The following is a 27,541-nucleotide window of genomic DNA, read 5'->3' on the forward strand; positions in this document are numbered from 1 at the left end:
AATTAATAGTAGTGCTGCCCCCTTAATAGTCGACTAACTGTTAGTTGACTAGAAGAGTCTTGGTCGACCAAGATTTTTAGTCCGTTAGTTGCAGAAAAAAAAAAAAAAAAAATCCACAGGAAGTGGCGAAGTCACAGTCCATGAGTGACAGATTGTTGATGGCAGAAAATCCAAACATTTGCCTATCATTCGTTGACCTCAAATATGGCTTATCACTTGTAACGTACCGTAAGTAGCAGCAACTTTACAAGTCCGCTCTAATGTTAGCCTAGTCCTAAATAAATGTGCGCTATTATTAGGAGCATATCCATGCTTGTTTGGAGAGCACGCTTTACTGCATGACATGGAGGCGCCGGTGCGATCAGTTGTATTTAACTTAAAATACTCCATTTTGGTCATACAGATAAAAGTAATGCAAACTGTAAAGAGACTACTTTTATTTCTGTAAACTCACAATAACAGCAAAATGTTGTGCTTTTGTAAAATAACGAAAACAATCAGGATGTGATATATGCCGTCTTGGTCTCAGTGAACTTGGGCACGTATCAAACATGAACCAAAACTTAGTGTATACTTGCCTCACAGACATGAGAAACATATCTAAGGCAGAGCTTGAAATGTCTACTTTTAAACAAAGCAATTCAAATGGAAAATAAATATTCTCAGATTATGTAATCCGTATGAAACTTTCATAAAGGCACGTCCACTGCGGAGATGACGAGTCAGCATCACTGACCTGCAGCTGAAAACACAGAAAACATTATCAATAAATTATTAAAATGTTTTGATTTTATTAATGTTATTAAACATTAACTAAAAAATTAAAATTAACTAAGATTAATAAATGCTTTATATGTATTTTTCATTGTCAGTTTGTTAATAATGAATTAACATGTTAACTAATGAACACTTATGTCACTAAGTGTTACTGAACAATAAATAATCAGAAAATTTTCAATCATCATAGGGCATGTTGTAGTCAATATTAAAATGTAAAAATGTTTAAGTTTGAAAATAAATAGCCTATTAAGTCTTTAAGTATTAAGCATTTGGTGCTGTGATAAACATTGCAAATACAAAAAAATTGAATGGCTCAGGGGCATTTTAAATACTATTCAGTAGCACAGCTGCTTTGTTTCCGGGGTAACCGCAGCATTTCTGCTGTTCCATCAGTGCCCTCTGCTGTTAGAGAGTGAACGTGCACTTTCATTCAGAGCGTCTCCTTCACTCGTTCCGCCATGTGATTCTCATGCATGTTGGGCTTGTTTACATCAGTTGACGCAACATACAGCTGTGTTGTGCATTTTATACAGTAGATGGGGAAAGTATTCTTAAAACTTGGAATAATTCGTAATAAATATTCACAGTATTTTAAAGTGCCTACGATAACAATATCATGCATATCCATTATCGTGATATATCGTATTACCGAAAATCGGCATGTCTAATCGTGGCATGAAAGGTTGCAGTGATGAACATTGTAGCCGATCACAGACATGTTGTTCAGTGCATGAAAGCAGTGATCTCGTCATTGCAACAAAACAGTTTTGAGTCCAGAACTCAGTCACTGATAAATTTGCGCTGTTTGATTGACAGCTCCAGCGATTGTAAAGGGAATGTTCTTTGAATGCTTCCTATATATAATTTAATCACCATTTAAATAACAGATTATTTTCATCCTACTAAGAGAAACAACGTGAAGTTGACCATTCAGTTACTGGTTTGATTTACTGACACATAGACAAAGAACATCTGACTGTACATGAATCATTACCATCGAGTCCTTATCGTAAAAGTCTGTTTGCAAAGCCTACGCCGAAATGCGATTGATTTACCAAAGAATCCACAGTGAAATGTACTGAATACAAATAAATTATGTTCAACTGAGACATTCACATTGCTGAAAATAAATAGCCATATTCCTAGCATTAGGATCCTTTGAGAGGTAATGTTATTTTTAGTCCTGTATCGCTCTTCTCGTCATCTCACTAACACCCCAGTGGGCGGGGTTAACATTGCAATGATGAAGTAGGCGTTGATTTCTTCTGCTGATGCGGCATTTCACCCATCTATGACATAGATAGGCACATTCCAGGATCAGTCGTTTGATGGGCCTGGTGTCAATAAAAGCTTTTATTGGACTAACAAGGACGTTTTCAGTTCTGAAACTTATAGGATATTCTTATAGTACAATGACCCCTTATATATCAAAAGCTCAAGGAAAAGTTGATTTCTCAATTCATGACCCCTTTAAGTGATGATTAGACAAGCTTCCCTTTTACAATCACAGTTTTCTTATTGTGTGTCAATGTATTTGACAAATTTAAGACAATCCTTAATTCTACATCGTCACGTTTGGTGTACTTTGTGCATTCTTCATCTATACAAAGTTGAATCTGGTAGAAGAGCACACCAAATCAAAACCTCTGGTCTATTTTCATTTGTCTTCTCACAGGAACAGCTTGAGTATTGCCTACAGCTTTGGGTTACGTTAAGCTGTGTGTTAAATGCTCACAAATTGGGATGAGCAGTGTCTGGAAAGCAACATGGTAGAATGTTAAATTATTAATGGTGCTTTTCCTATTGAATACCTTCTCATGTGTAGCTGAGTTGCAAGTCACATGGACGGTGTCTTCAGTTTAGAGGCTGTCCTTGAACCTTATAAAGAAAAACAGGAAAATACTCTAAAGTATTGACAATAAAAAGGCTATAAATGATTGTATTTGTTAGTCAAGTTCAAAGTCTTTTGACGTAATTTCTCAACTGGTTAGAATTTTAAACGAGCTGCCTCCACCACACTGATAAAAGGCTGACCTGATGATGCAGGTGAAGATAACTATGTGTGGCAGAGGTCAAATCAGTGTGTTGTCTTCCTGCTCGGGAGCACAAAGAACGGTTCAGCTTACATTTTTCAGATGTATATGAAGGAACTGATCAAAATATAGGCCCAAGTCATTATTCACTGAAAATCTTTCTCTCTAGTGAGCCGTTAACTCAAAATGTTGCGAGTTTGAATCATGAATCTAGTCGACTGGTTCAAGAACTGGATCAGATGAATGATTCATTCAGTGAGTGGTTCTCAAATTCACTGACTTAATGATCCAGTTCTCATTTTGTGTTCCACTAAAAAATAGAATACAGCTTTAGGGGCCGTTCACACAGAACGCGTTTTTGCATTTAAAAGAGACGCAGGGTAATGGAATGAAAAACTGCAAGGTCTAGATGTTGTTGTTGTTGTTGTTTTGTTTTTTTTTTTTTTTTTTTTTTACAAAGTTACAATAAGGCTTAATTCATATGCAAACTGTCATGGTAGTAAAAAGCCATATTTGAGCTGATCTGTGGCTGGTTTTCAAGATCTCTAAGAGACTGAAGTGGATGTTGGTCAACAAAAAGACGTCAGGAAATAAAATATATATATATATATATATATATATATATATATATATATATAGGTATATATATATATATATATATATATATATATATATATATATATATATATATATATATATATATATATATATATATATATATATATATATGCTTCACATCTTATTCCGACACTTTTTGCTTATGGAATTAAAGACATGAAGCTTTATTTCCAAGCATTTATACTGTCACTTTGAGCAAGATGTGCAATTTAATAATAGGTGATTGTATGTATTCTAATATTTAATGTATTTCAATGTATCCATTTTGTGTTAGTCCAGTTACCTTTGTCGGCAGTGTGTAGTAGACACACCCATCTTAACAATTTCTATACATCACTTATCCTGCCCAAAAAAAGATCATAGGGTCATTTTTCTGAAATTTGGTTGATTTGACACGGAATGACCCCAACATTACAGATAATGTTGGAATATCAATTTATGTACATGCTTCTTAAAAACATTTCATGTGCAACTGATATGCTGCAAATCAGGTGGTTTTAGGTCAGTGTTTTGGCTTTAAGTCAGTGATGCACTCTGTCTGTAAGGAATTCAGGCTAGGCAAGTGAGTTTGATCAAGATTGAAGCTGAATTCTGCAGGAAAGTGGACCTCAAGGGCCAGAGTTGAGAACCTCTTGTTTAGCTTATGTTTATATAGAAAAACAGCGTAGTGGAATGCAAAATTGCGTTCTGTGTTGAGTAAATAATGACAGAATATGCAATTTTTGAGTGAACTATTCCTTGAAGTGGCATTCACATAATGATTAGCAGTGACAAAATGACCTAAAGTCATTTGTCAATGAGAGTTACCAATTTCTAGTGACATAAGTGACAGTGCCCGGTGTTGATGGGACAGAGTTTGAGCAGCTTGATGTAAATGAGCAGCGGTGTGATTCACATCTGTGGAGACACTGAATCACCAGCTGATACAATTGGATACAGAAGTTAAGCTGGAACTCAGTACAGCAACAAAATAAAAGTTACAAAAAAAAAAAAAAAAAAAAACCCACTATTGTGATTGATTTGCCATTTCCTGATTTGAAATTACACCAGTGAATAGCATAGAGCTCAAAATTGCAACCGTTTTGGTCGCATATGCTCCCTAAATTTAGTCTGTGCGACCTCAAAATATATTTGGAAGTATTTGTGCGAGTGCAGATAATTGTTGTGGAGCACACAAACTGCATTGCAATCATTTCCCAAGATGTAATTTTTGTGAAAATATTACAAAGTCTGTAAACAAGACTTTATTTAAAGGTCATGAAACCCCAGAACACATTTTTTGAGCTGTGAACAGATATGTATAGGCTGCACATCATTGAAAACACTAAAGGATACTCATTGATTTTATTTAAAAGTTAAAGGTCCCGTTTTTCGTGGTTTTTTGAAGCTTTGATTGTGTTTATAGTGTGCAATATAACATGTGTTCATGTTTCGCGTGTAAAAAAACACAGTATTTGTCACATAATTTACTTATCTGTATACCGCTGTTTCCACTGTGATTAAAAACGGGCTGATGACTTCCTTGTTCTATGAAGTCCCTCCTTCAGAAATACGTAACGAGTTCTGATTGTGCCAAGCGGTTCCTGTGTTGTGATTCGACAGCAGCTTAGCGCATCTTGCCCGGAAATGTCACGCCACTTACCATAACGTGGAGATGCATGCGCTCAGTGTTATTGTAAACATGTCTTTAATTTTACCCTATCAATTTGAGCCGGAATCAGACCCGGTGATTGGACTACGGGATGAAAATAACAGCGTTTCAACGACATGGCGACAAACACACTCTACAAACGCAACTCTTGTGTATTCCTGTGGGCGGTAGGTTAGTCAAAAAACTGTTTTAGTGACGTCATTAAAGAAGGAAGTAGAGGGATGTAGTCCAAACTGGCCGTTCGATGTAGGCGACTTCTGTTAAATAAAATATCTCGCTTGGCATTGAACTTTGAGCTTTAAAATTTTACAGATTTTATTTATACTCTAACAACAACATTACACACTAACTAAAGTGTTGGAAACATGGGATCACGAAGAACGGGACCTTTAAAATTAGTAATTTTTGCATTTTTCAGAGCGATTTCTATCTTCCGGTTTGAAAAGCGAAGTCGGAGCAACGTCACAAAATCTGACGTCATCGTGTACTACCGGCAAGATCCGGAGTGCTGGTTGGCTCCAAGTATGGGCTGGTCGAACATGCTGACGTCAACAGTTTCTACATTTATTCATGACTTAAAGCTCATTCAGTCCAATCACTGCGCTGTAGTTATGCATAAGATTATAATTGCAGTATTATGCATGAGGAAGTATCACTTCTCTCGCTTCGGTCTCTTGTCATTCAGATACATATCGTTGGTGTTTGTTTCCTCAGTGCTACAACACAGTGTGTTTTCTTGAGACGCGACCAGAGCAGAGGTTTGGGTGCATGTGGATTGTTTTACTGTAATCTACCAGCACAAATGGAAAATATGTTCGCGTGAGATCGCATTACAGCAGAGAATTCAAATGTCACAAAAGTGCGGCTCGTTCACCTCTGCCTGCTCTAGCTGCATTCAAACACGCGAGCCGTATCTATGTTTCCCTCAGCACAACAGCACATGAGTGTTGTTTTGTATTTTGTCCGCGATGCCCTCAGAACTGGAGTTTGAATATGAACACATGAAAAATGCGATTGTTATGATATACGCGGAGCGCATATGATCTAACCCTAACCTCGGTGCAGAGCTTCGCGTTGTGTTTAACAACACTAGCCACGTGGCTCATAGCTCATACAGAATAAAGTATCTGTGTTTAAAGTTTTTATTTCACACATTCTCCTATGGCGGGCCGGAAGGTCCAAAAATATGGCTACCGACTTGTCGCGGGAATTCACTATACAATTGCCAGTAGCCACTGAATTTACCACTGATAGGCCGGCGAACGGCTCACTTTCCTCACGCAGCGAACGACTCACTTTCCTCACGCAGTGAACGACTCACTTTCCTCAACTGGCGACTCACTTTCCTCACGCAGCTGACCACTGACTCTCCTCAGCTGGCGACTCACTTTCCTCACGCAGTGAACGACTCACTTTCTTCACGCAGTGAACGACTCACTTTCCTCAGCTGGCGACTCACTTTCCTCACGCAGCTGGCGACTCACTATCCGCAGCCAGCGACTCACTTTCCTCACGCAGCCGGCGACTCACTTTCTGCAGCCGGCGACTCCAGCAATTGACTCTCCTCACGTTTCTTTTCAAATACTGTGATGGTGCAATAACTAACTACATCTAGTAAAGTTTATCATTTTTTGTGTTGTAATTGTAATTTATTCTGAAGCAATACTCCCATCAGTGTTCTGTAAACTGTTGTTAAGATGTAAATAATCAGATCTGTATACGCTCCCTTAAAGGGATAGGTCAATCAAAAATAAAAAGTCTAGTCTAGTTGTTCCGAACCTGTATGAGTTTCTTTCTTCTGTTCAACTAAAAATATATTTTGAATGTCAATAAACAGACAGCTGAATGTAGCGAGTGACTTTCATAGTAGGAAAAAAAATACTATGGAAGTCACTGGTTACCATCAACTGTCTGGTTACTGACATTCTTCAAAATATTATCATTTTTAGTTCAACAGAAGAAAGAAACTCATATAGGTTTGGAACAACTAGAGTTAAGTCAATGATGACAGAATTATAGGTTTAACTATCCCTTGAAATTGATTGTCATGGCATTTTTTTTTTTTTTTTACCTTTATAAAAAAGGTAATTTTCCCCTAACCTTGGCTATCAATTTCATGTTAGGCTAATTAGAATAATTAGCTTTTACCATTATTTTTTCCAAGGCAGAGGAAATCTGCACAGAAGTCATTTAGACATGTATAAAATTGTATGTGGGCTTTTACCATTATTTTTTTCTTTAATATACAATATTCTGAAAAAGTGACATTTCCCTTTTTGCAGTCCAAATGTTGATAAAATATATAACTTTAACTAAAGAAATAAACTGTTACAAAAACATCATTTTGAAGTCAAAAATCTGCAGAACCAGTGTTTAAGCGTGACAACTGCAAAAAAATCAAAAATGTATCTTTAGTATCTACAGGCATGAAAATCCCTCACCTTTCGGCGAGATTCGCCATTTTGAAACCAAAATAGGTGACCTACGTGAATCGTGTAGATTCGATGAGAAAATATTTTTTGAAGGGGGGGGTATTTATATTCAGTGAACTGCGAACAGGTGCGCGTGCCAGAAGGGAGCACGAGATTCGCTGAACTGCGACCTGCGATTCGCTGAACTGCGACAAAAACATAGTCTACATAGTCTAGACACAGCATAGTTATTGTTACCTACGGTTAGAGTAGTGTGTGCGCATATTAAAGTGTACGCTTTCACTGCGTGATTTAGTCTATTAAAATGCCCCCAAAATTCAAGATAAGGGGCAAAAATGCCCCTGCATATATTTCATATATAATTTAATAAAGTTAATCAATATTACACAAAGAGCTCCGTTTTTCTCCAAATATTAGCATGATTACAAATGTGATATTGATTTTATTCAGCGTACAGTTTAATGAACAAGAACTTAATATCAAGTGACTTACATTTTAGACACCAAATCGTCTGTTTCGCTGTATTTCGCCAATGAAAATAGTTCCAAAGTCAGATTGTTTTGCGTCTTTGAGCAACACTTCCTGAATGAATCAGCTGTTTGAATGAATCGGTTGAATCTCAATGATTTGCTCATTAACAGTGATTCGCTGCCACCTATTGGCGGGTTTAATTTCACATTTAAAGTGTCTTCATTTTTTTTTTTAAATTTCAAATAACAGTATTTAACGTTTTATATTTTTGAACATTAAAAACATTTTTATGCATCTGTAACTGCTCTTGATTAACTTTAATAAAGTTATCTATTCTATAGTTATACATTAGATTACAATTTCTGTACCTGAAAATCTTCTGTTTAAACCTACATGAAAAACTTGAAAAGCACCATTTATTTAATTTATATGTTTGTTCTGTTGTATTTATTTGTGCTATTACTCGTAATTTGATTATTTGTTACTATTTTACTACTTACTGTTTATTTGTCTAACAATATTTAAAGAATTTAATCTAGTAGCTTTTGGTGTCATAACCTTATGTATTGAGGTGTATCAAAAACAATGAAAACAATAACTATGCTTATTTTATGTTGTCTTATTATATTATTTTTCTTGTCTTTTACTTTTATTAATTTTTTTGTTGTGTGACCCGGAAAATTTCGGCGGGGCAAGTAAAAATTTTAACCACTGGCCAAACTGGGCCAGCAGAAAAAATCCTTAGCGTTGAGCCCTGGATGGTTTCAATAATTTTAATATTTTCTGGTATATAAGTTACCCAGGAGCTCTGTTGACATAGACTTAGCTAACGTTAGCTACAGCTTGATGAATGGAGTCATTGAACACAGCAGGAGAGAACGCAACATTAGCCAGCTAGCTAAAGCTCCGGTGGAAAATTATTAGCTAATGCTACCGTTTTTGAGGAGGTAGATTTTGAGGTGAGGGGACTGACAAGCAGAAGGTAAAGTGGTCCACCGTTCTAATAAGTAGACCTGCCAACCTGTACGCAATTTGTGTAGCGGATACGCATTTTGACTTCAAAGTACACTGGTACGATTTGTCACTCTAAACTACGCAAAAACCTGGTGACGGCTCTGTACACGCACAGTCCTCAAATCAAGCAATAGCAAAAGAAGAAGAGTTCGACCAATCATAGCGCTAGGTTCTTCCCCCAAATATACTGTAAATGTTAGACCCAGGGACAGGCTGGCATGAAATGGCTTGCATAATACTTAGTAAGGAGGCCATAATAATTTTTGTAAATAATTTTTGGCCATAATTAAAGTTTCTCCAGCTCTCCCCAGGTTGGCAAAAAAAGCATCTCAAAATGCATCAGATTGATGCTTTAAAATGTGGAATATTTAAATTTTTCTTGTTTCAAGTTGTTTCAAACCTATATGAGTTTCTTTCTTCTGTTGAACTAAAAAGGATGATATTTTGAAGACAGTTGACGCTACAGTCAGCTGTCTGTTTACTGACATTAAAAATATATTTTTATTTCAACAGAAGAAAGAAACTCATACAGGTTCGGGAACAACTAGAAGGTAAGGCAAGGATGACAGAATTTTTATTTTTGATTGACCTATCCCTTTAAGGGAGCGTATACAGATCTGATTATTTACATCTTAACAACAGTTTACAGAACACTGATGGGAGTATTGCTTCAGAATAAATTACAATTACAACACAAAAAATGATAAACTTTACTAGATGTAGTTAGTTATTGCACCATCACAGTATTTGAAAAGAAACGTGAGGAGAGTCAATTGCTGCGTGAGGAAAGTGAGTCGCCGGCTGCGTGAGGAAAGTGAGTCGCCGGCTGCGTGAGGAAAGTGAGTCGCTGGCTGCGGAAAGTGAGTCGTTCACTGCGTGAGGAAAGTGAGTCGCCAGCTGAGGAGAGTCAGTGATCAGCTGTGTGAGGAAAGTGAGTCGTTCGCTGCGTGAGGAGAGTGTGTATACAGATGCACTGCCGGCTTATCAGTGGTAAATTCAGTGGCTACTGGCAATTGAATAGTGAATTCCCATGACAAGTCGGTAGCCATATTTTTGGACCTTCCAGCCCTGCCATATTCTCCTGCACCAAACATTAACCAGCACGGTGTATGCACACACATTTCATCAAGTCTTCTTCAAATGAATTATATGTGCAAACTGGACACTGATACAGTGGTGTAGCCTATCTGAACGCGACAACATTATTATTCTAATAGAATGCATTTTGAGACTGCAGTGCTCGTAAATGTAAAATAGCCTATTATTAGCCCTATTAAATATTCTTTCGCATTTCTCCCTTGTGCTTGGGAGTTTGTCATTTTCTCTGTGCTCATATATTAATATTCATTGTTCTGTATAATGAGTGTGTATGTCTGCTTCATTGGTTGCCCCCCCCCACCCCTACACCCCCACTTTTCCAGAGCTTTACATACCCATTTTAACAGACTTTTTTTGAGCTTTGAGGTGTGAACAACCAGGACTAAAACAGGGGGGTTTCATGACCCTTTAAATGTACAACAGGACATTTTTAGAGAGGCTAGCAATAGCGAGCTAGCTTTAATATCATAACATCCCACCCTCTTTTCAGAGTGCTCTCCAAAGCCACGCCTCCTCCAAAACACATGAAGACACACACACACACAGCTACTCTCGGCGAAGCTTCACAGGTGACAGCGTTAAACTGCCTCATGTCTCAATGCACATAACATGACAATAATAATGAACGTAAACAACTTGGAGAGCTTGTACCTGATTGCTGCAGATTCATTTTGGTGTTGATACTGTTGACATGGAAATGCATAATTCAGATTCTGAGGATGAACAGCTCCGGTTAGAACGTCACGGGTTGCCATCTCTTAATTACAGTAGTTATGGTCTGACCGCAGCATAAGCTTGTTGTTTAGATTCGGTAGGAACTAAAAGGTGGCTGCTGTTTGTTTGCGGTGCTCATGACTGAGTATCTGTCTGCATAGCATGAAATGCCTTGATGTATGATGTCTGCACGAACAGGGTGTACGAGGGTATGTAAAAACATACATTGACAGGCCATTGTAGGTGATAACAACATAACAACAGTATAACAAAAAAAATTTCTATAGAGAATTACCTATTGCACCTTTAACAGGCCAGAGACGGAACATGCTGAAGACTGACGCAAAGAGAACACAGACTCCGCCAGTGGAGCAAATGCTGTACCTGGCAGGCATAACAAGCTCACTTCTTCATGATGTGTCATGTGTGTCTTTGTTTGGATCATAATTAAAATGCAGTGGTGCCTCCTATTTTAAATGGCTACAGATATTTTTGTTTAAGATCAGTTTGGCCTGTTGTAGAGCAAATAAACATTAAAAAAAAAACTGTTTAAAGAGAAAAAGGAATTGGAATTGACCCATTTTCTTGTACAAGAAAAATCTGAATTTTAATTATTGTCCAGTTGAATTGTTTTCTGTTTTTCCAAAACAGATATTTCTTATTTTTCTTACACTCTTGATGATTCCATAGTTAACAAGGAAAGAAAAGCTCTTTGCATTGTGTTTGCATGAGTTTTCACCATCTCCATGACCAAGCTCCTGTATTACATGCAAAACACTTGGAGGGATGTTTTATATTGTTCTCAGAAATGCAGATTTGCATTAAAGGGGAACTATTATGCCCCATTTTACAAGTTTTAGCTCAAAATACCCAACAGATAATTTTTTATAGCATGTTAAAATTGCCACTGTTGGTGGTTGACCAAAAACGCACCGTTTCAGTATGGGACCCTTTAAATGCAAATAAGCTGCTGCACTTGGCCTAAGAGAGCGGAGCTTCATGAGCTAATTCTCCGGTGACAGGATTCAGTCAGGACCATGGTCAGGACGCACAATAATGTCAGAAACTGCGAATATATGCTGCATGGAGATAGAACAGGTATAGTTTAGTTCAATTACGGTTATAACTTATAGTGGATAAAAACAAGAAGACAATATATTAGTACAAGCCATGTTGTACCGTCCGAACGACGGCCAAAACTTTACAGATTAGTTTTATGTTTATTGTACTTCACACAAAATATGAATTGTCTGTTTTCACTCTAGAAAATTACTGTAAGAGCTTAATAAAACGTAGTGCAAGTGTGCATTAAAATATTATCCATAAACTCACTCTCTCTCCCTTGCATTGTCATCAACATACATAGCGAAGTACACAGAAACACTCGTTACAACTAACAGTAAACAGATATAGACCTTTTGCCTTTTTGGATGGTGCTTAATAAACTGTTCAACTTTATATCCATAAATCTCCTATGAACTGTAATAAAGTGCTCTCACCTTCATTACTGCTGTATCCAGTATCACTCTGGAGACTGTAAGCTGGATCACGAACAGTTTACTGATCTATCCTTGAGTAGCACATTTTTAGCACAACCTCTGTTTTGTATTGTCCCTTTGTATTGATATTCGTTCACAAAGCAGTCCGGTGTGAAATGATTTGCGCAGACATAAACGAATTTCGGTTTGTTGAGGGAGCATTTTCTTGGAAAACAAAATGAATCAATCTCGTCTTTAGCAGCTCAGATTTCGGGAGTAAATGGAGAGTGCTATGTGGATCCATCCATCCAGCTACAGCACCTAAAACACATGGGAGACATTCTCATCAGTGCAGCAATGGTGGACTGTACAACTGGCTATGAACTCGCTCAGGGCAGTTCTATGTTAAAACGGCAGTGTCTGTCAACATTCGTGGGCGGGGCCTGTGGCTTTTGTGACGTCACACCGCCAGTGATCTGGAAACGGCTTGTTCTGAGACATTGCTTATGATTTTATGGGAATTAAAAATAAAAAGAAGTGGTTGAATTTTTATCATTATAGGTTGGATGTGTACACACTCTGCCAACACACATTTATGTCCAAACACCATGCAAAAGTGAATTTTGCATAATAGGTCCCCTTTAAAGTTTCTGCTGATATGAGAGAATGACACCAAGCCAAACCGGGTCATCAAATCCTACCCCGTTTCGTTTTAAGGAGTTTTGTTGAACAGACCGCACAGCAATGTCTTTGTTCTGTCCTTGTTCATCTGAGTTTTGTACTAACTGGTTGCCAATGAGATTATGTGGGACCTGATGCAGCTCGTTGATATCTGTCTAAGGTCCAAGTTTTTCTCCTAAATGACTGCTGTGCTTGTCTTGTGGAAGTAACAGAAGCTTGTTGGTATAATCACTGTTGGCTTGAAGTTGTAAGAGTTAATAAATGCCAGACAATATTGCCAAATGGATAGTACAATCTCTTTTTTTCTGTCATTGGCTGATATGTAATGATGTTGTAAAACAGTGACGTATGCAATGCAAACTTGTGACTTTGAAACCTTAAACTCTAAAGGAAAGTATAATAATTTTTGTTGGCAACAGTAGCTAAATCATGATGGTCAAGAAATCATCCACCCCTAAAATTTGATTAGGGAGGTAGAGGCATGTTGTGTTCTTGCTTGTGAATGCATGCTTTTCGCTTTTGCAATTAACACACTCTGTATGCGTATCTGCAGCTTGTGCTGAATGGAGCAGAGCAGATGCTTTCAGTTTATAATTGTAGCTTCTGTTGTCCAACTGAAATAAATGTTGGTTTTTTCCCCCTATAAAAAAGCAAAACGACAGTGGGGGTGGTGTCGCGGTGGACAAGTAATGTAATCTTTGTACGTTTGAACACCGGTAATGCCTTCTAGTGCAGCAAGCCTACTGTAATGTTCGGTCAGATTTACCATTGTTCCACAAATTTTTGTGAGCAAAATTAAGTCATTTCAATAGGAATCCATGCAATCTTGAATTTCACGTGATGGCGAAAGATTTCTCCTCGCAGATTATACAAGGTTGTTTAAGTTGGTCATGCGTATTCACAGAGGTAACTAACATAAAGCTGTTTCGTTTGAAAGTGACTTCTATGTGAGCTAAGCTTCATACTTTGCTACACTATTGGTAATAGTCAATGGACCTTTTTTGGCCACAAAATTTGGCATGGCTAATGTAAACCTTTTATACACAGAATTTTGTGACCTTACTGTTTTTTTTTTTTTTTAATTGGTATATCTTAACAGAATTTCTCGTTCATAGAGTTTTTTTTGTTTTTTGTTTTTTTTGTTTGTTTGTTTTTTTAGTCTAGAATGTCCCCATTTGAAATCGTACCAGCCCAGCTTGTCCTGAAGTCTGTAAGCAAATACTTTTTGTTGACAGAAGGTCTGGTGGTATCTTTTAGCAAACATGGGTGCCCGTAACTTGTCGTGTCAGGTGCCCTCAGCCCCTGAGTTTGATGGTGGAGGTGCTCTAATGACTTACTCTGTTTGTGATCTTTGACTTGCTGGTAACAGCAGAGACTGTTAGCTGTGCCATGACTCAGCATGACCTCTCAGAGAGATCTGTTGGGTTTCTTGTTCTTAGGGTTGTTTAAACCCCCCGTCAAGGGCATAGTACAAAACGCTAGTGGAGGGGAGATTTATGCTCTGTTGCACAGTAACAAAGTGCATCTTATGTCTTCATTAACTTGTATAGCTTTCCTTTTATAAAGTGACATAGACTTAATTTGTACATTTTATTTATTTTATTTGATTGCCAATAGACAATAGAGCTGGGTATCAGCAGCTATGTTATGATGCATGATACACATAGCTGTACATGACATCTCAGTTCAATACATGATGATATCATAATTAAATTGCAGTTGTGTATCCATGAGAGGGAGTATCTTTCAAAATATATTTTCAATGTTCTGTTAATCAAAGAGAATCCTGAAAAAAGTATAACTGTTTCCATAGAAATATTCAGCAGCACAACAGTTTTCAACATTGATGATAATCAATCAGCATATCTGTATGCAAATCAACATATTTGCATATAGATAAAATGCAAAATGTTTCTAAAAAAAATTCTGAAGGATCATGTGATGCTGAAGACTAGATTAATGGCTTCTGAAAATTCAGCTTTTCTTCACAGGAATAAATAACATCTCTAAATTTTAAAAATAAACAATTTTTACCATATTTTTGATCAAATAAATGCAGCTTTGGTGAATAGAGCTGCACGATTGAGAATTACATTTTTGTTGTTTCAAACAGAGATCACAATTCAGAACAGACAACGAAACTAAATAGCGTAATTTACTAGGGGTTCCAACAAAATGTTAATTTCTGCATCGAAAATGTTTAATTAAAGCTGCAGTCCATAAGTTATTTTGGTTAAAAATGATCCAAAATCAATTTTTGAGCAAGTACATAACCAGCCAGTGTTCAAAACTATCTCATTATCTTAGCTCGATTCTAGGGCTGGACGATATGGCCAAAATTTATATCACAATATAATTCTTAATTTCGGTCGATACGATATAATTCCGATATCGATATGAACTATATAATAGCCTCAGAAAAACTGCCAAGAACGGCCACAACGTCTGAAAAATGAATTTGCCAAATCTATGAAATCTCTTCCTATAAAACTATATAATATTTTAGAAATAAAAATAGTACAAATAAATTTATGTTCAGCTTTTATTTGTATTTAGCCTTCATACAAACATAAAAAATAAACATAAGACTCACTCACTTTTGTAATATTAATATCTTTAACATTAAACTATAACGTAGGCTGATTTTATTATCCTTAATATAGATTAAAACAAAAGTGCTTCAGCCAAGATAAAGATTGTGAACAGTAAAAACAGAAAAAAACTGTGAGAAACAACAAAAACACATTGCTGGGGCAGGGACATTGTTGAGTGTGGATGACACTAGGGGTGCAATGGTTCAAATTGCTCATGGTTCGGTTCGTATCATGGTTTTAGGGTCACGGTTTTGGTACAGTTCGGTATGTGCTATTAGCACATACCGAACCGTACCGAAACCGTGACCCTAAAGATAAGACTACTGTCAAATAAAAATAAAGAAAATAAGAACAAACGATCAAACTACAAGCAAATAAGTACATCACAAATAAGTACAATAAAGCAAATATTCAAATAAAATAAACAGTGCTTTTCAGGTTTTCAGGTATCTAACAGTAGTTTTCAGGTACAGAAAATGGATAAAGTAATCAAATATAAAATAACACTGCATATTATCTTCACTGTATAAAATAAATAAAGATGAATCATTATTGAAGTTACAAAAACTATTCAGTCAAGAGCAGTGAGTGATTTCTTTGTTATTTGTTGTTTGATTTAACATTAAAAACAGGCAGCAGGAATAGTTTTTTTCCCTTTAAGACATGCACGATCCAGTAGCTACATATACTGTTACACATGCGATGTCTTTCTCGACTGTTATACGTTCACTTAAGACAGAACCGACTATGTTTGCTAGGATACTCGCCAAGACGGGCATGTTGACTTAATTTGTGTATGAATTTGTCCGCCGAAGCGCAAGACTTGAAAGAGAAGTCAGTATTTGCGCGCTGTCTGAAATAAGCGTGTGCGCTTCTTCTCACAGCGCGTGCGAGTTCTCTTTCGCATCTTGTTCTTGAAGGTTTAAATCAGCAAAGCTTAAATGAGTTTAGTTTAAACAGATAGCATCGTGTGCTGTTCAGGTCTCACCTGCGCTTGCGCGCTATCAACACCCGGGTGATGACGGCGTAAATGACTGGACATCAGAGCAGAGAGCACTAGCTGTTAACAGTTTACAAAGAGTGACTGTTTTGTCCACGCTTTTTGATTATCGTTGTTGTAACGTTTTGCGCATCCATCGACTGAAACATACATTATCTGAACTCTGTCTGTCTGTTTTCCATGTTGCTATTTCAAACAAACCATATTAACGCTGAGCACTGGCTGATGGCTGCGTGTCTCTGTGGTGTACGTCATCACGCCAATGGCCAATCGCGTTCTGCTCTTTCTAACGGCTGCGCCTCAAGTCAGTGAGAAATGTTGTAATGTATATATCGAAATACCGGAAATGTGTTTAAAAATCATATCACCGTTATCGAAAAAAATTGTATCGCGATATATATTGATATTGAATTATTGTCCAGCCCTACTTGATTCACAACAGTAAGCTTGTAATAATGTTTTATAATAAGAGCGACATGCAGCAGTTCCTCTGTGCGTCATTACGTCACATCCGTAAACAGAAAGGAAGGAGTCCAGGCTAATCGTTTTTATCACGTGAGGACACAGCTGGTAGCAGATCATTTATAGCCTGTTCTCACAGCAGCTGAAATAATTAAACTTATCATTTTGATGGTGGATTGTAATCCAGAAAGGTTCAAATGACAATCATCAGTAACAACTGGAGATTCACCTGTAGTCAAAAAGCAAAAGACTTTGGACTGTGGAGTGGCTACAGAAATTGAAATCTACAGGTAACGCTAATACACAGTAAATACACATAGTCATGCAATGCTGATGTTGTTAACATTAACAATTTGAGAACAATATAACAGTTATAATAATTTGCGCGGTTTGACGTGATCCGAGCTAAGCGATCGTTAGATTTAATCATCATTGGCAGTGCAATTTATTGTAGGCCTAATGCCTTTTTCCTCAGTTGGTCAGAACAAAAGTGGCAGAAATGTTACTTACTTGTTCAGATGATATTTTCCAGTGAAAATTCTTATATTGGTCATACTTTCAAGATGTAGAATCTGTGATTCTGAAATACAGTATCCACACCGGTGCGGTGACTGACCGCAAACATTCGATTCATCCGTGCTGACGAGCTGTGCAGAGGCACAACGCACGTACAGATAACTGTTCCGCATATGACTGCAATTGCAGGTTTCAAACAAGAGATGGCGACAAAGAGGAAAAATCGCGGACTGCAGCTTTAATTTGAACAAATTATAAAAAAAAAAAAAAAAAAAAAAACAGTTTGAATGATTCAATGACTCACTCATTAAAGACTTATTTCATTACTGGATGACTCAGTGTGTGGTTGTTTGAATCGAGATCACAATCTTTTAACGATTAATTGTGCTGCTGTATTGGTGAGTATAAAAGGCTTCTTTCAAAACACTAAAAAATCTTACTGACCCCAAACTTTTGATTGGTAGTTTGTGTATATCAATAGTGTATGAATATTTGTTTAGATATTCTTTTTCAGTAACACTCAAGATTTTCTGACTGTCTGAGTAATGTGTGTGTGTTTGTTTTTTCTTTCTTTTTTTTTAAGTGACAGAATGGGGTGACGATGTGAGACCAATGTCTGAAGATGAAGCCATGGTCATAGTCAACCATCAAGCTACAGGAGATGTGTGTACCCTAATGATGTGCTTGCAGGACAAGGGCACGGTAAGCACACTTCTGGTTGGTTTAGGGTTAGGACTGTTCTGATGGTTATGAATTGTACATTAAATATATTTAAGGCTTGTCACACTGATAATATTCCAGGTTTTAATCAGGCAACAAAACTAATCCTCGTGTTCTTATCCAGGTTGTACGAAAGATGATGTGGTTGATGGACCATGTTTTTAAATATACCAATTTTGGGGTTGTGTCCCTGATTCATGGTGATTTCTTCATCAGGCAGGTACGTACTATTTTCTTAAAAGCAGATATGGATGTTTTGTAACATAAATGGACATTGATACAATTTGATATGAGTTGATTTGTAATTTTGCTAAGGTTAGCTAAGGGTTGTCAAGGTACAACATTTTCAGTAGTCTCTACCAATACCAGTAAAATTTTGGGGTTTTCTGTACCAATTTTGTAAAACCGTAGTCTCCTCTTTTGGTTATCACTGTCAATTATCGCAGTTTCTGATCACTTTTAAATAGAGCTGTCAATCCAGAAACTTTGCAGTGTACTTAGCATGAAAAACTAAACTTGTAATCAGATTGTGAATGGATAATAAAGCAAGAAAAGAGCCTCCCTTTTTAATCACTAAAGCTGTCAATCTCTAAAGCACAAGCTCACTGAACTCTGCACTCTCGTGAAAACTCGTTATAATAATAAATGTACAATGAATTTCTTATTTACATTGTGTTTACATTTTGTTGGTTATAATGAAAGGATTCTGTTTTTTTTTTCTGACTGACTTACTGATAGCACCTCTGATAGGCCATTGTGTTCACGCACTCAACAGATATGATTATAATCACTAAGGCTATCAATCTCTAAAGTACAAGCTCACTGAACTCTGCACTCTGCACAACACTTGTAGAAGCACTCTGTAAATAGAAACCTTTGATGCTCAGAGGGTGCTCAACAAACACGAATAAGTATGTTTGAAAGCAGCGTCTACTAGCATGTACCAAATATACCTGGTGCTGCAGAAATGCTGGTGCCGTCATTTTTTTTTTTCTCCCCCCCCCCCCCCCCCTTTTTCAATTTCAGTTGAAATTGACAAGTCTTGTACATTACCAACAGGGCAAAGCACATCGAGAAAAGCAGCTAATTTACCTGAAGGATCACCTAGACAAGTATTACTACAGCAGAGACAGGAAGTGGATTGTGCTGTTTCCTGAAGGCGGCTTCCTAAGAAAGAGACGAGAGACAAGTCAGTCCTTTGCCAAAAAGAATGACTTGCCCTACTTGACTCACGTAACACTGCCACGGCTGGGTGCCACAGAGATTATCCTGAAAACTTTAGGACCCCAGCAGGAAAACGGCATCCTGGGAACAGAGGGTCTACCAGGTCAAAGTAAGGAACAGAATCACTTATCTATGTAATCCAGTTTGAATAGAATGTGTCGCACTGTTTGTTTTTCCCTGACATTATTCGCACAAAACAAGACTCCCTAGAGCAGATTCTAATGGCTGGTATGGCAATGCTGTTTAATATGACTGAGTTCATTCACTATTTTGTTTTTTGTTTTTTGTTTATGATTTCATCGCTACATCCAAAATCAAATACTTCCTTACTATATAGTACTTCTGGCAAGATTCTGAAGAGCTAATTCAGTTTGCTAAATGAAGAAAAATTTCAAAACTCACACCTGTAAGCAAATGCTGTTGTCAATCCTAAATGCAGCCATAATGTATTTGTATTACTGATGGATGCTTTTTAATTCCTTTATGTTGGAGTGTTTTAATTTGTAAAGTATTTTTATGATAAAACGTTTGGGGAAAAGAAACGTTAAAAGATTAATGGCAGAAGTTTACTGTTATTTATTGGTAAGTTAAGTAAGGGATTAAAGGTGCAATATGTATGATTTTTGCAGTAAAATATCCAAAAACCACTAGGCCAGTGTTATATTTTGTTCACTTGAGTACTTACAATATCCCAAATGTTTCCAACCATTTGTAAATCATGAGAAAATCGCAATTTTAACCAAGGATCAGGGACGTGTGAGTCGCCGCCTGTCAGTTGCATCATACCCGTGTAACCCTCGGTTTCCGGGTTTTATTTTGTAGAAACCATAGAGACACCAAAGACGGTTTTATATTTACATGTTTTAATAGACAAGGGAACAACTGTTTTGATATATTTATAGACAGAAAACTAATTATTGTTATATAGCTCAACACGTTTAGTTTTATTGTTTAAATCTAATTTTCTTGATTTCTTTTTTTTTTTTTTTTTTTTTTTTAAACCATGCCTCAGAGAAAAACACTATTTTGTGAAGTAGCTAACATAGCATAATCAGATGCAGCTTTATTTTTAGTAACCGTAATACAGAATTTTCTCCATCATACAATACGTTTTAAAATTAATTGCATGCCATTTATCAACACAAGCCATCCAGTATTTAATATGATATTCTAAAATCGATCTAGCTTACTGCATTGTGTCTCAAACAAGTGTCTCACATCAGCCACGAGTGAACACACAGAGTAACGTTATAACATTTTCAACACACTCAAATGTATCTAATATGATAAACAGAGCTGTTACCTCATACGCATGACCGAAAAAGTGTAAGCAGTGACTGCGCTAATAATGTAATAATTTAGGCAATTTAAATTATTGTGTGTTGCGGTGTGTGTTGCACAATCGCTCCAGCGGCCTCGTTCAGCTCCCACAACACTCGGTCCTGCTCTGCTTCATACTACAGTAACGTTAATAATCACATCCATGAACATGATTTCTTCCCGAGTCCCATCCCGATTCTTTTGCACTGGCTGTAAAGTGAAGACCACATGTCCCAAGATTCCACGCTCAAACTTGGCGTCATCAAGCTATGCCTTTGGTGCAACCAACTTTCTCAGTTTTGCACTGATGTAAAAAGACTGACAGTGATATGAGACCTCATGTTGGCAAAATGTCTTAATCTTTTAACTTAAAGGGGCTCTATGTAAGATTTTTACTTTAATAAAGCATAAAAATACCCTGATATGTTTGCAGATATTTAGGAAACATGTTAAGTTCACTTACTTGTTTCTCAGAAAAAACATGCTACAGCCAGATATTCTACTTTGAAATGTGCGTTCCGTGTCGGAATGTCTGTCTTTGTTTTGGTCTGTGCGAAACCGTGTGCTGCCTGTTTATCCAATAGTATTTCGACATCACAGGTTGCCAGTTGGTGGAAAACGTCGCGTATTGCAACCATGGAAACCAACAAACAAACTGGGTCAGAGAATCGCAGATTCTACTTGACCTAAAAAGCCTCAGAATCCATCTAAAAATCTCTATGAACAACAGCATATTAAAACAGCATATTAAATCAATTCATCAGCTTACAGTGTTTAAGTCTCCTCAGTTTTCATTGTCAAATGCACTCCCTATTGTTGCTGGCAACCTGCGTCTTTGAACGAGGGGACGGGCCAAACAATATTTTAAATTTGGAATGCAGTACCTATTTTGAACACTGGGTGTCATTCCTACATAGAGCCCCTTTAAATCAAACTCTCGGTCAAAAACAGAATGGTCTGGCTTTATCTTTGTGAAATATGATACACACAAAAAAAAGCATGAAAGCACTAGGCAGGCGGAATGGAAGAGCAACGATGCTGTATCACTGCTCTTCCATAAGCGCCACCTGCTGTCAGAGAGTGAATTTGCTTCGCATTCCACCTGTCAACTGTGTCCTTGGTTACCGCTGTAAACAAAGCAGCACTGTGCTTATAAATGGCTACTTTATTTGGAGGTAAGATGAAAATAAAATGCCACTGCCATCAAAACTTTTCTGAAGACCGCAAGTTTCCTTCAGTGATACATTCATACAATCCCTCACCCCCAATTCAATATCTATATTTTCTTCCTATATTTCGAGCATCGTGAACAGTGAGCTGCTCTGCCTGCTACAGAATTTTCCCCTCTTTGCGTCACTCTTCTTCAGCGTCTCAGGCTTCTTGTTAACGGCCATATACAGACTCAGGCATGACGTGGGCTATTTACCGTTAACACTGTCCCATTAGCTCCCAAAAATAACAGAAAAATAAGTACAAAAAATACAGTACAGACACTGGATAAATGTATTGTATTTTTGTACTCATATTTCTGTTATTTTCGGGAGCTACTGTAACGGTGATAAAGCATGTACATTAATAAATAGAACTGCATGTGTCATGCGGAAGAACATTGTAGCTACTTCTCTCTACTCCGCAGCGGAGCCGAGCACACGATTTGGAAAATGGATTCATGATGTACTCGTTCATTATATACATTTTGTTAATTTTGAACACAAAAAGTTACGAACTGCAGCAGCTGCTGATACAACGCACGCAAATTTAACTGAGTGCATGACCATGCACTCGCACAAATGCTACCACATCAAATTTTAACTTGCACATTCTCAAAAAAATGGTCGCAGTCTGGAACCCTGATGGTACATTATATAAGAGTAGAATTTAAATTTTCTCTTTAAAAATTAGGTTTTAATAAGTTTTGCACGTTACTGATGTTAATAAAAGTTAATTTTATCTGCATATCAATTCAAGCACAGAGCTTTTCTGTTAAACGTCCAATAAACAAACATGTAATATTATTAATATCTGCACTTATTAATGCAAAATAATATTAATTTTATGATTAAATTAACTTTATGATAAATTTCCCCCCAGCGCTACCGAATCAGGTGCTGGCCCCACCTTCTGTAGAACTTGGTGGCACCAGCGCTACTGCTCTTGTAGCACATATATATTGTCGTCTTGGAGTTGTGTTTGGGGTCGTTATCATGTTGGAATACTGCCCTGTGGCCCAGTCTCTGAAGGGAGGGGATCATGCACTGCTCATTCATGGTTCCATCAATGAAGTCTAGCTCCCCAGTGCCGGCAGCACTCATGCAGCCCCAGACCATGACACTCCCACCACCATGCTTGACTGTAGGCAAAACACACTTGTCTTTGTAATCCTCACCTGGTTGCCATCACATGCTTGACACCATCTGAACCGAATAAGTTTATCTTGGTCTCATCAGACCACAGGACATGGTTCCAGTAATCCATGTCCTTAGTCTGCTTGTCTTCAGCAAACTGTTTGCGGGCTTTCTTGTGCATCATCTTTAGAAGGGGCTTCCTTCTGGGACGACAGCCTTGCAGAACAATTTGATGCAGTGTGCGGCGTATGGTCTGAACACTGACAGGCTTACCCCCACCCCTTCAACCTCTGCAGCAATGCTGGCAGCACTCATATGTCTATTTCCCAAACACAACCTCTGGATATGACGCTGAGCACATGCACTCATCTTCTTTGGTAAACCATGGCGAGGCCATGTATCACTGTTTTAGTGTCACGGTTTCAGTACAGTTCGGTGTTATGTGCTATGTTCAGCAAAAAAATAGGACAATTGTCAAATAAAGATAAAGAAAATAAAAACATAGTCTAACTACAAAAAAAAGCACAAATAAATACATGAGAGCTAAGATACAAATAAAATAAACAATGCTCTACAGGTTTTTCAGGTATCTTAGCTTTCAGGTACAGAAATTGAAAAAAGTAATCAAATATAAAATAACACTGTTATTCAGTCAAGAGTGATTTATTCGTGCTTTATCGTTCGATTAACATGAAAACAGATAGAGCAGGAATATTAGACTGCTGTCCCTTTAAGACATAATTCAAAGATACAGTGCGCTGATACTGATACACATGCGTTGTCTGTCTCGTTTTTCTCCTAAGACATAACCTACTATGTTTGTTAGGATACTTGCTAAGATGGGCATGTTGACATAAGTTTTGTGTGAATTTGTCCATTTAGGTGCAAGACTTGAAAGGGAATTTGCGCAAGAGTATTTGCACGCTGTACGTGCTTCGGATGAGTACAGACACAAATCTCCTCACAGGGCGCGCGAGTTCTCTTTTTACGGATGAATGTTTAAATTGGCAAGGTTTAAATGAGTTTAGTTTAAACACAGATAGCAACGTGAGATGTTCAGGTCTCACCTGCGCTCGCGTCACGCACTATCAACACCCAGGTGATGACGACGTAAATGAGTGGTCATAGAGCTTTCGGAACGTCATTTAACATTTGTTTACAAAGAGTGACTGTTTTGTCCATGTTCTTTTGATCATCGCTGTTGTAACGCATTGGGAAACTAGAATGCATATCTATCGACTGAAACATACATTAGCCGAATCCGTCTGTCTGTTTTGCACAAGGCGACCTATTATGCCCCTTTTGACAAGACGTAATATAATTCTCTGGTATCCCCAGAATGAGTCTGTGTAGTTAGACTCCACAGATCATTTATTATAGCTTGTCAAATTTGCCCGATTTGGGTGTGAGCAAAATCAAGCCGTTTTTGTAGGTGGGTTGCTTTAAATGCAAATGAGCTTGTGCTCCCCGCCCCCAAGCTCGCTCGTCATTCCAATACACTGAGGCAATACAGCTGCTAACACAGCTAAAATAACTCACAAAATGGATCATTAAACTGTTCTTGGCTAACGTGGCTAATGCTACACACTGTTGTAGAGACTCAATAAGAATGAAAATGCGTTCATGAATTATACTGATTAGACGCTTTACTGGGTTAAAAATGAAAACAACGAAATACAGTAAGAAACAATGCTAACTTTAGAAACATTTAATAGTACATTAGCAGCCTGCTAATGAAACGCATTCAGGAAGACAATTTGCAAACATCACAAAATAAATGTATATAAAATTGGATCAGTTGGTATCGATCCATCTTTGAGAATCAATTTCTGTGCAAATCCTGTGTTTTACTGACAATCGTGTGAAGCATTCTAGTGTTAATGACTTACACATAATGTTATATGAATTTATCTGGACACATTTCCTTCATAAATAAAATTACATCACTGCGTCCTTAGTGGCTCAGATGCCAGGGAGTTTATGGAGGCTCATATGTTTGCTATTACAGCCATTTACAGATCAGTGATAATGTTTGCATAGCTGAGACATATAATGAGATTAGGGACGGTCGTTCTTGAGTGCTGCTGTCCTGCAGAGTTTTGCTCTGACACAACTCGCCTTCCTTCACGTAGCTTTAGTAATCCTGAAGACATTCAAGTGTGTTTGATCAGGGTTGTAGCTAAACTTGCGAGACTGCTGCTGCTGCTGCACTCCAGGACCAGTGTTACTCGTCGCTTGTGAAAACAATGGCGGTGCCTTGGGTGAAAACATACAGATTCAGGGGGTGGTAATATTATAAAAAGATCCACTTCCTATGTCACAAGGGGAGTGAAATCAGAATGGCTCAATTTTTCACATGCTTGTAGAAAAAGGCTTACCAAAACAAAGTTACTTGGTTGTCCTTTTTCACATTTTCTGTGCTGATAGATGCACCAGAGACCCGATTACAGCACTTAAACATGGGAAAAGTCGATTTTCATTATATGACGCCTTTAATTGATTTATTTTTATTTATTTATTTATTTATTTTTGGTCTGGCGACATGGTGTGGTATAGTATAGCCATGGTGGGCAATGCTGGTAAAATGACGCAACCCTCACGTTCATTGATCTGCTCCCCGCTACACTCTGCTCACATGCTCTGATAGTAATAGCTTAATAGGACTACATTATTTGGATAATTATTCAAAAAAATATATCTGTTAAATCTGATTCTGTTGCATAGAGCCAAATTTTCGGTTATGGTTTTCTGTTTAAGTGCATACAGAATTTTCAGTTGATGCATCCCTTAAATGATTATCAAATTATCTGTTAGGTGCAGCCCTAGTATCTAAAGTAGAGTTCCACTGTTTTTAGTACTGATATTGAAGCTTAGATTTTTTTCTTTCAAACTTTCATTATGTAATTTAGATTGTAAAGGTCTTTTTTCCCCATGTAATATATATTTTATTTTAGTATTTGTTTTTTTAACTATTTAAATATAATAACTTCATATACTGTTCCTTCAGTTTTGACAGAACTGTAATGTAGTCCTACACTGTGTCAATATTTGCCACACCTAATACATGCTTGAACTTCCTTGCTGGGTGGATCTTTCTTCTATTTTATCTGGAAGACCGTCACATATATTTGCTCTGCTTAATGGGGGCTTAACTAATAGAGATGATTGATTCTGACAGCCAAGGATTCAAAATGAAGAAACACTATGGCTGGTTAAACAAGATAATTAGTTGCTAGTATTGTCTCTCAGTAAATATGTGGAAACCTCTATCACAGTCTTTCAGAACACATCAGAGGACATGCCCACACAGCATGCACATCCTCCTGGAAGTATAGTATGAGGAAGTTAACTGGACCACTGAACAGCCGTTTCAGAGATCATTAAAAAGATAATGCATGGTCACTGTGTGCTTCGACTGACTAGTTACTTAATAATAAGGGGGACTAGTTTTAGTTTGTTCTGTTTGTTTTTCCAGCTATGTTATTTTAATGAGCTGCTTTGAGATGCTTTAGCATGCTAATCTCTCTGTAGCACATGCGTCTCTAAATTGATTTCCTATTATATAGTACGGTGTTATTTTAGTAAATTTATATACTATTTTAGTATTTATTCATATTTTGAATAAGCTTTTATTTTATATTTTCAGTTTTTCAATTACATTTTTTTTTTTTTTCATGAATTGTATGTTCTCTTTTTAGTATTTTTAGTGCTGTCAATCGATTAAAAATTAACTAATCACACTTTTTTGGGGGGGAAAAAAACAAAAAAAAGAAAGATTAATCATCATTAGTTTTTAATATTTTCATATTGTAACAATTTCACAGTTACTCTCCAAATTAAAGTAGAAACAACTTAAAGACAGTATATTTTAAATATTTTTTTTTAATGGCATCTTTTAATGAATGAAGGCTGGTATGAATGAATACTGGTACTGATGTCTCTATGAAATAGATTTTTTTTATTTTTTTTTTTATTTTTTTTATTATAGACATTCAACATCACAGTACAACTGAAAACTATCAATTTCAACATTTATTAGCCTTACTGAACATGACGTGGATCTGATGCTCATTTAATTTTCTCACTCTTTAAAGTCGGCATGAAACGGAAGTTGCGATTGTCTTTTCTTCTGTACTGTGACGTCTATCCAAGTGAAACGGCATCTGAAATGAGAGGGCGGGACTTGATTTCGTCCTTCGAGAATTGATTGGCTGTTGCTAACAAAATGGAGGCAGATATGAATTACTCACTCCGAGCACTCACGTTACTGTAAGAGCTTTATTGAGGATGACGAGGACGGTTAACGGCACTAAACAGCCAGAGAGACTGACTGACTGACTGACTGATGGTGTGTGTCCGTTGGCGCGGAGCGAGCAGTTAAAAGACAGTG

At 37.2% G+C, this 27,541-nt stretch overlaps 1 protein-coding gene across 2 annotated transcripts in view; it reads left to right on the plus strand.

Annotated features, from left to right (window-relative positions):
- lpgat1 (lysophosphatidylglycerol acyltransferase 1) overlaps positions 1-27,541 on the plus strand; it is a 49,420-nt gene that overhangs the window by 4,627 nt on the left and 17,252 nt on the right. For both annotated transcript variants that reach the window (XM_048208441.1, XM_048208440.1), the window contains 3 exons: positions 18,126-18,244; positions 18,387-18,482; positions 19,322-19,595. In XM_048208441.1, the coding sequence (XP_048064398.1) occupies positions 18,126-18,244; positions 18,387-18,482; positions 19,322-19,595 (489 nt within the window). The remainder of the gene's footprint in view (positions 1-18,125; positions 18,245-18,386; positions 18,483-19,321; positions 19,596-27,541) is intronic.

This window comes from Megalobrama amblycephala, linkage group LG11 (assembly GCF_018812025.1).
Source record: "Megalobrama amblycephala isolate DHTTF-2021 linkage group LG11, ASM1881202v1, whole genome shotgun sequence".
In the NCBI taxonomy this organism is placed as follows: domain Eukaryota; kingdom Metazoa; phylum Chordata; class Actinopteri; order Cypriniformes; family Xenocyprididae; genus Megalobrama; species Megalobrama amblycephala.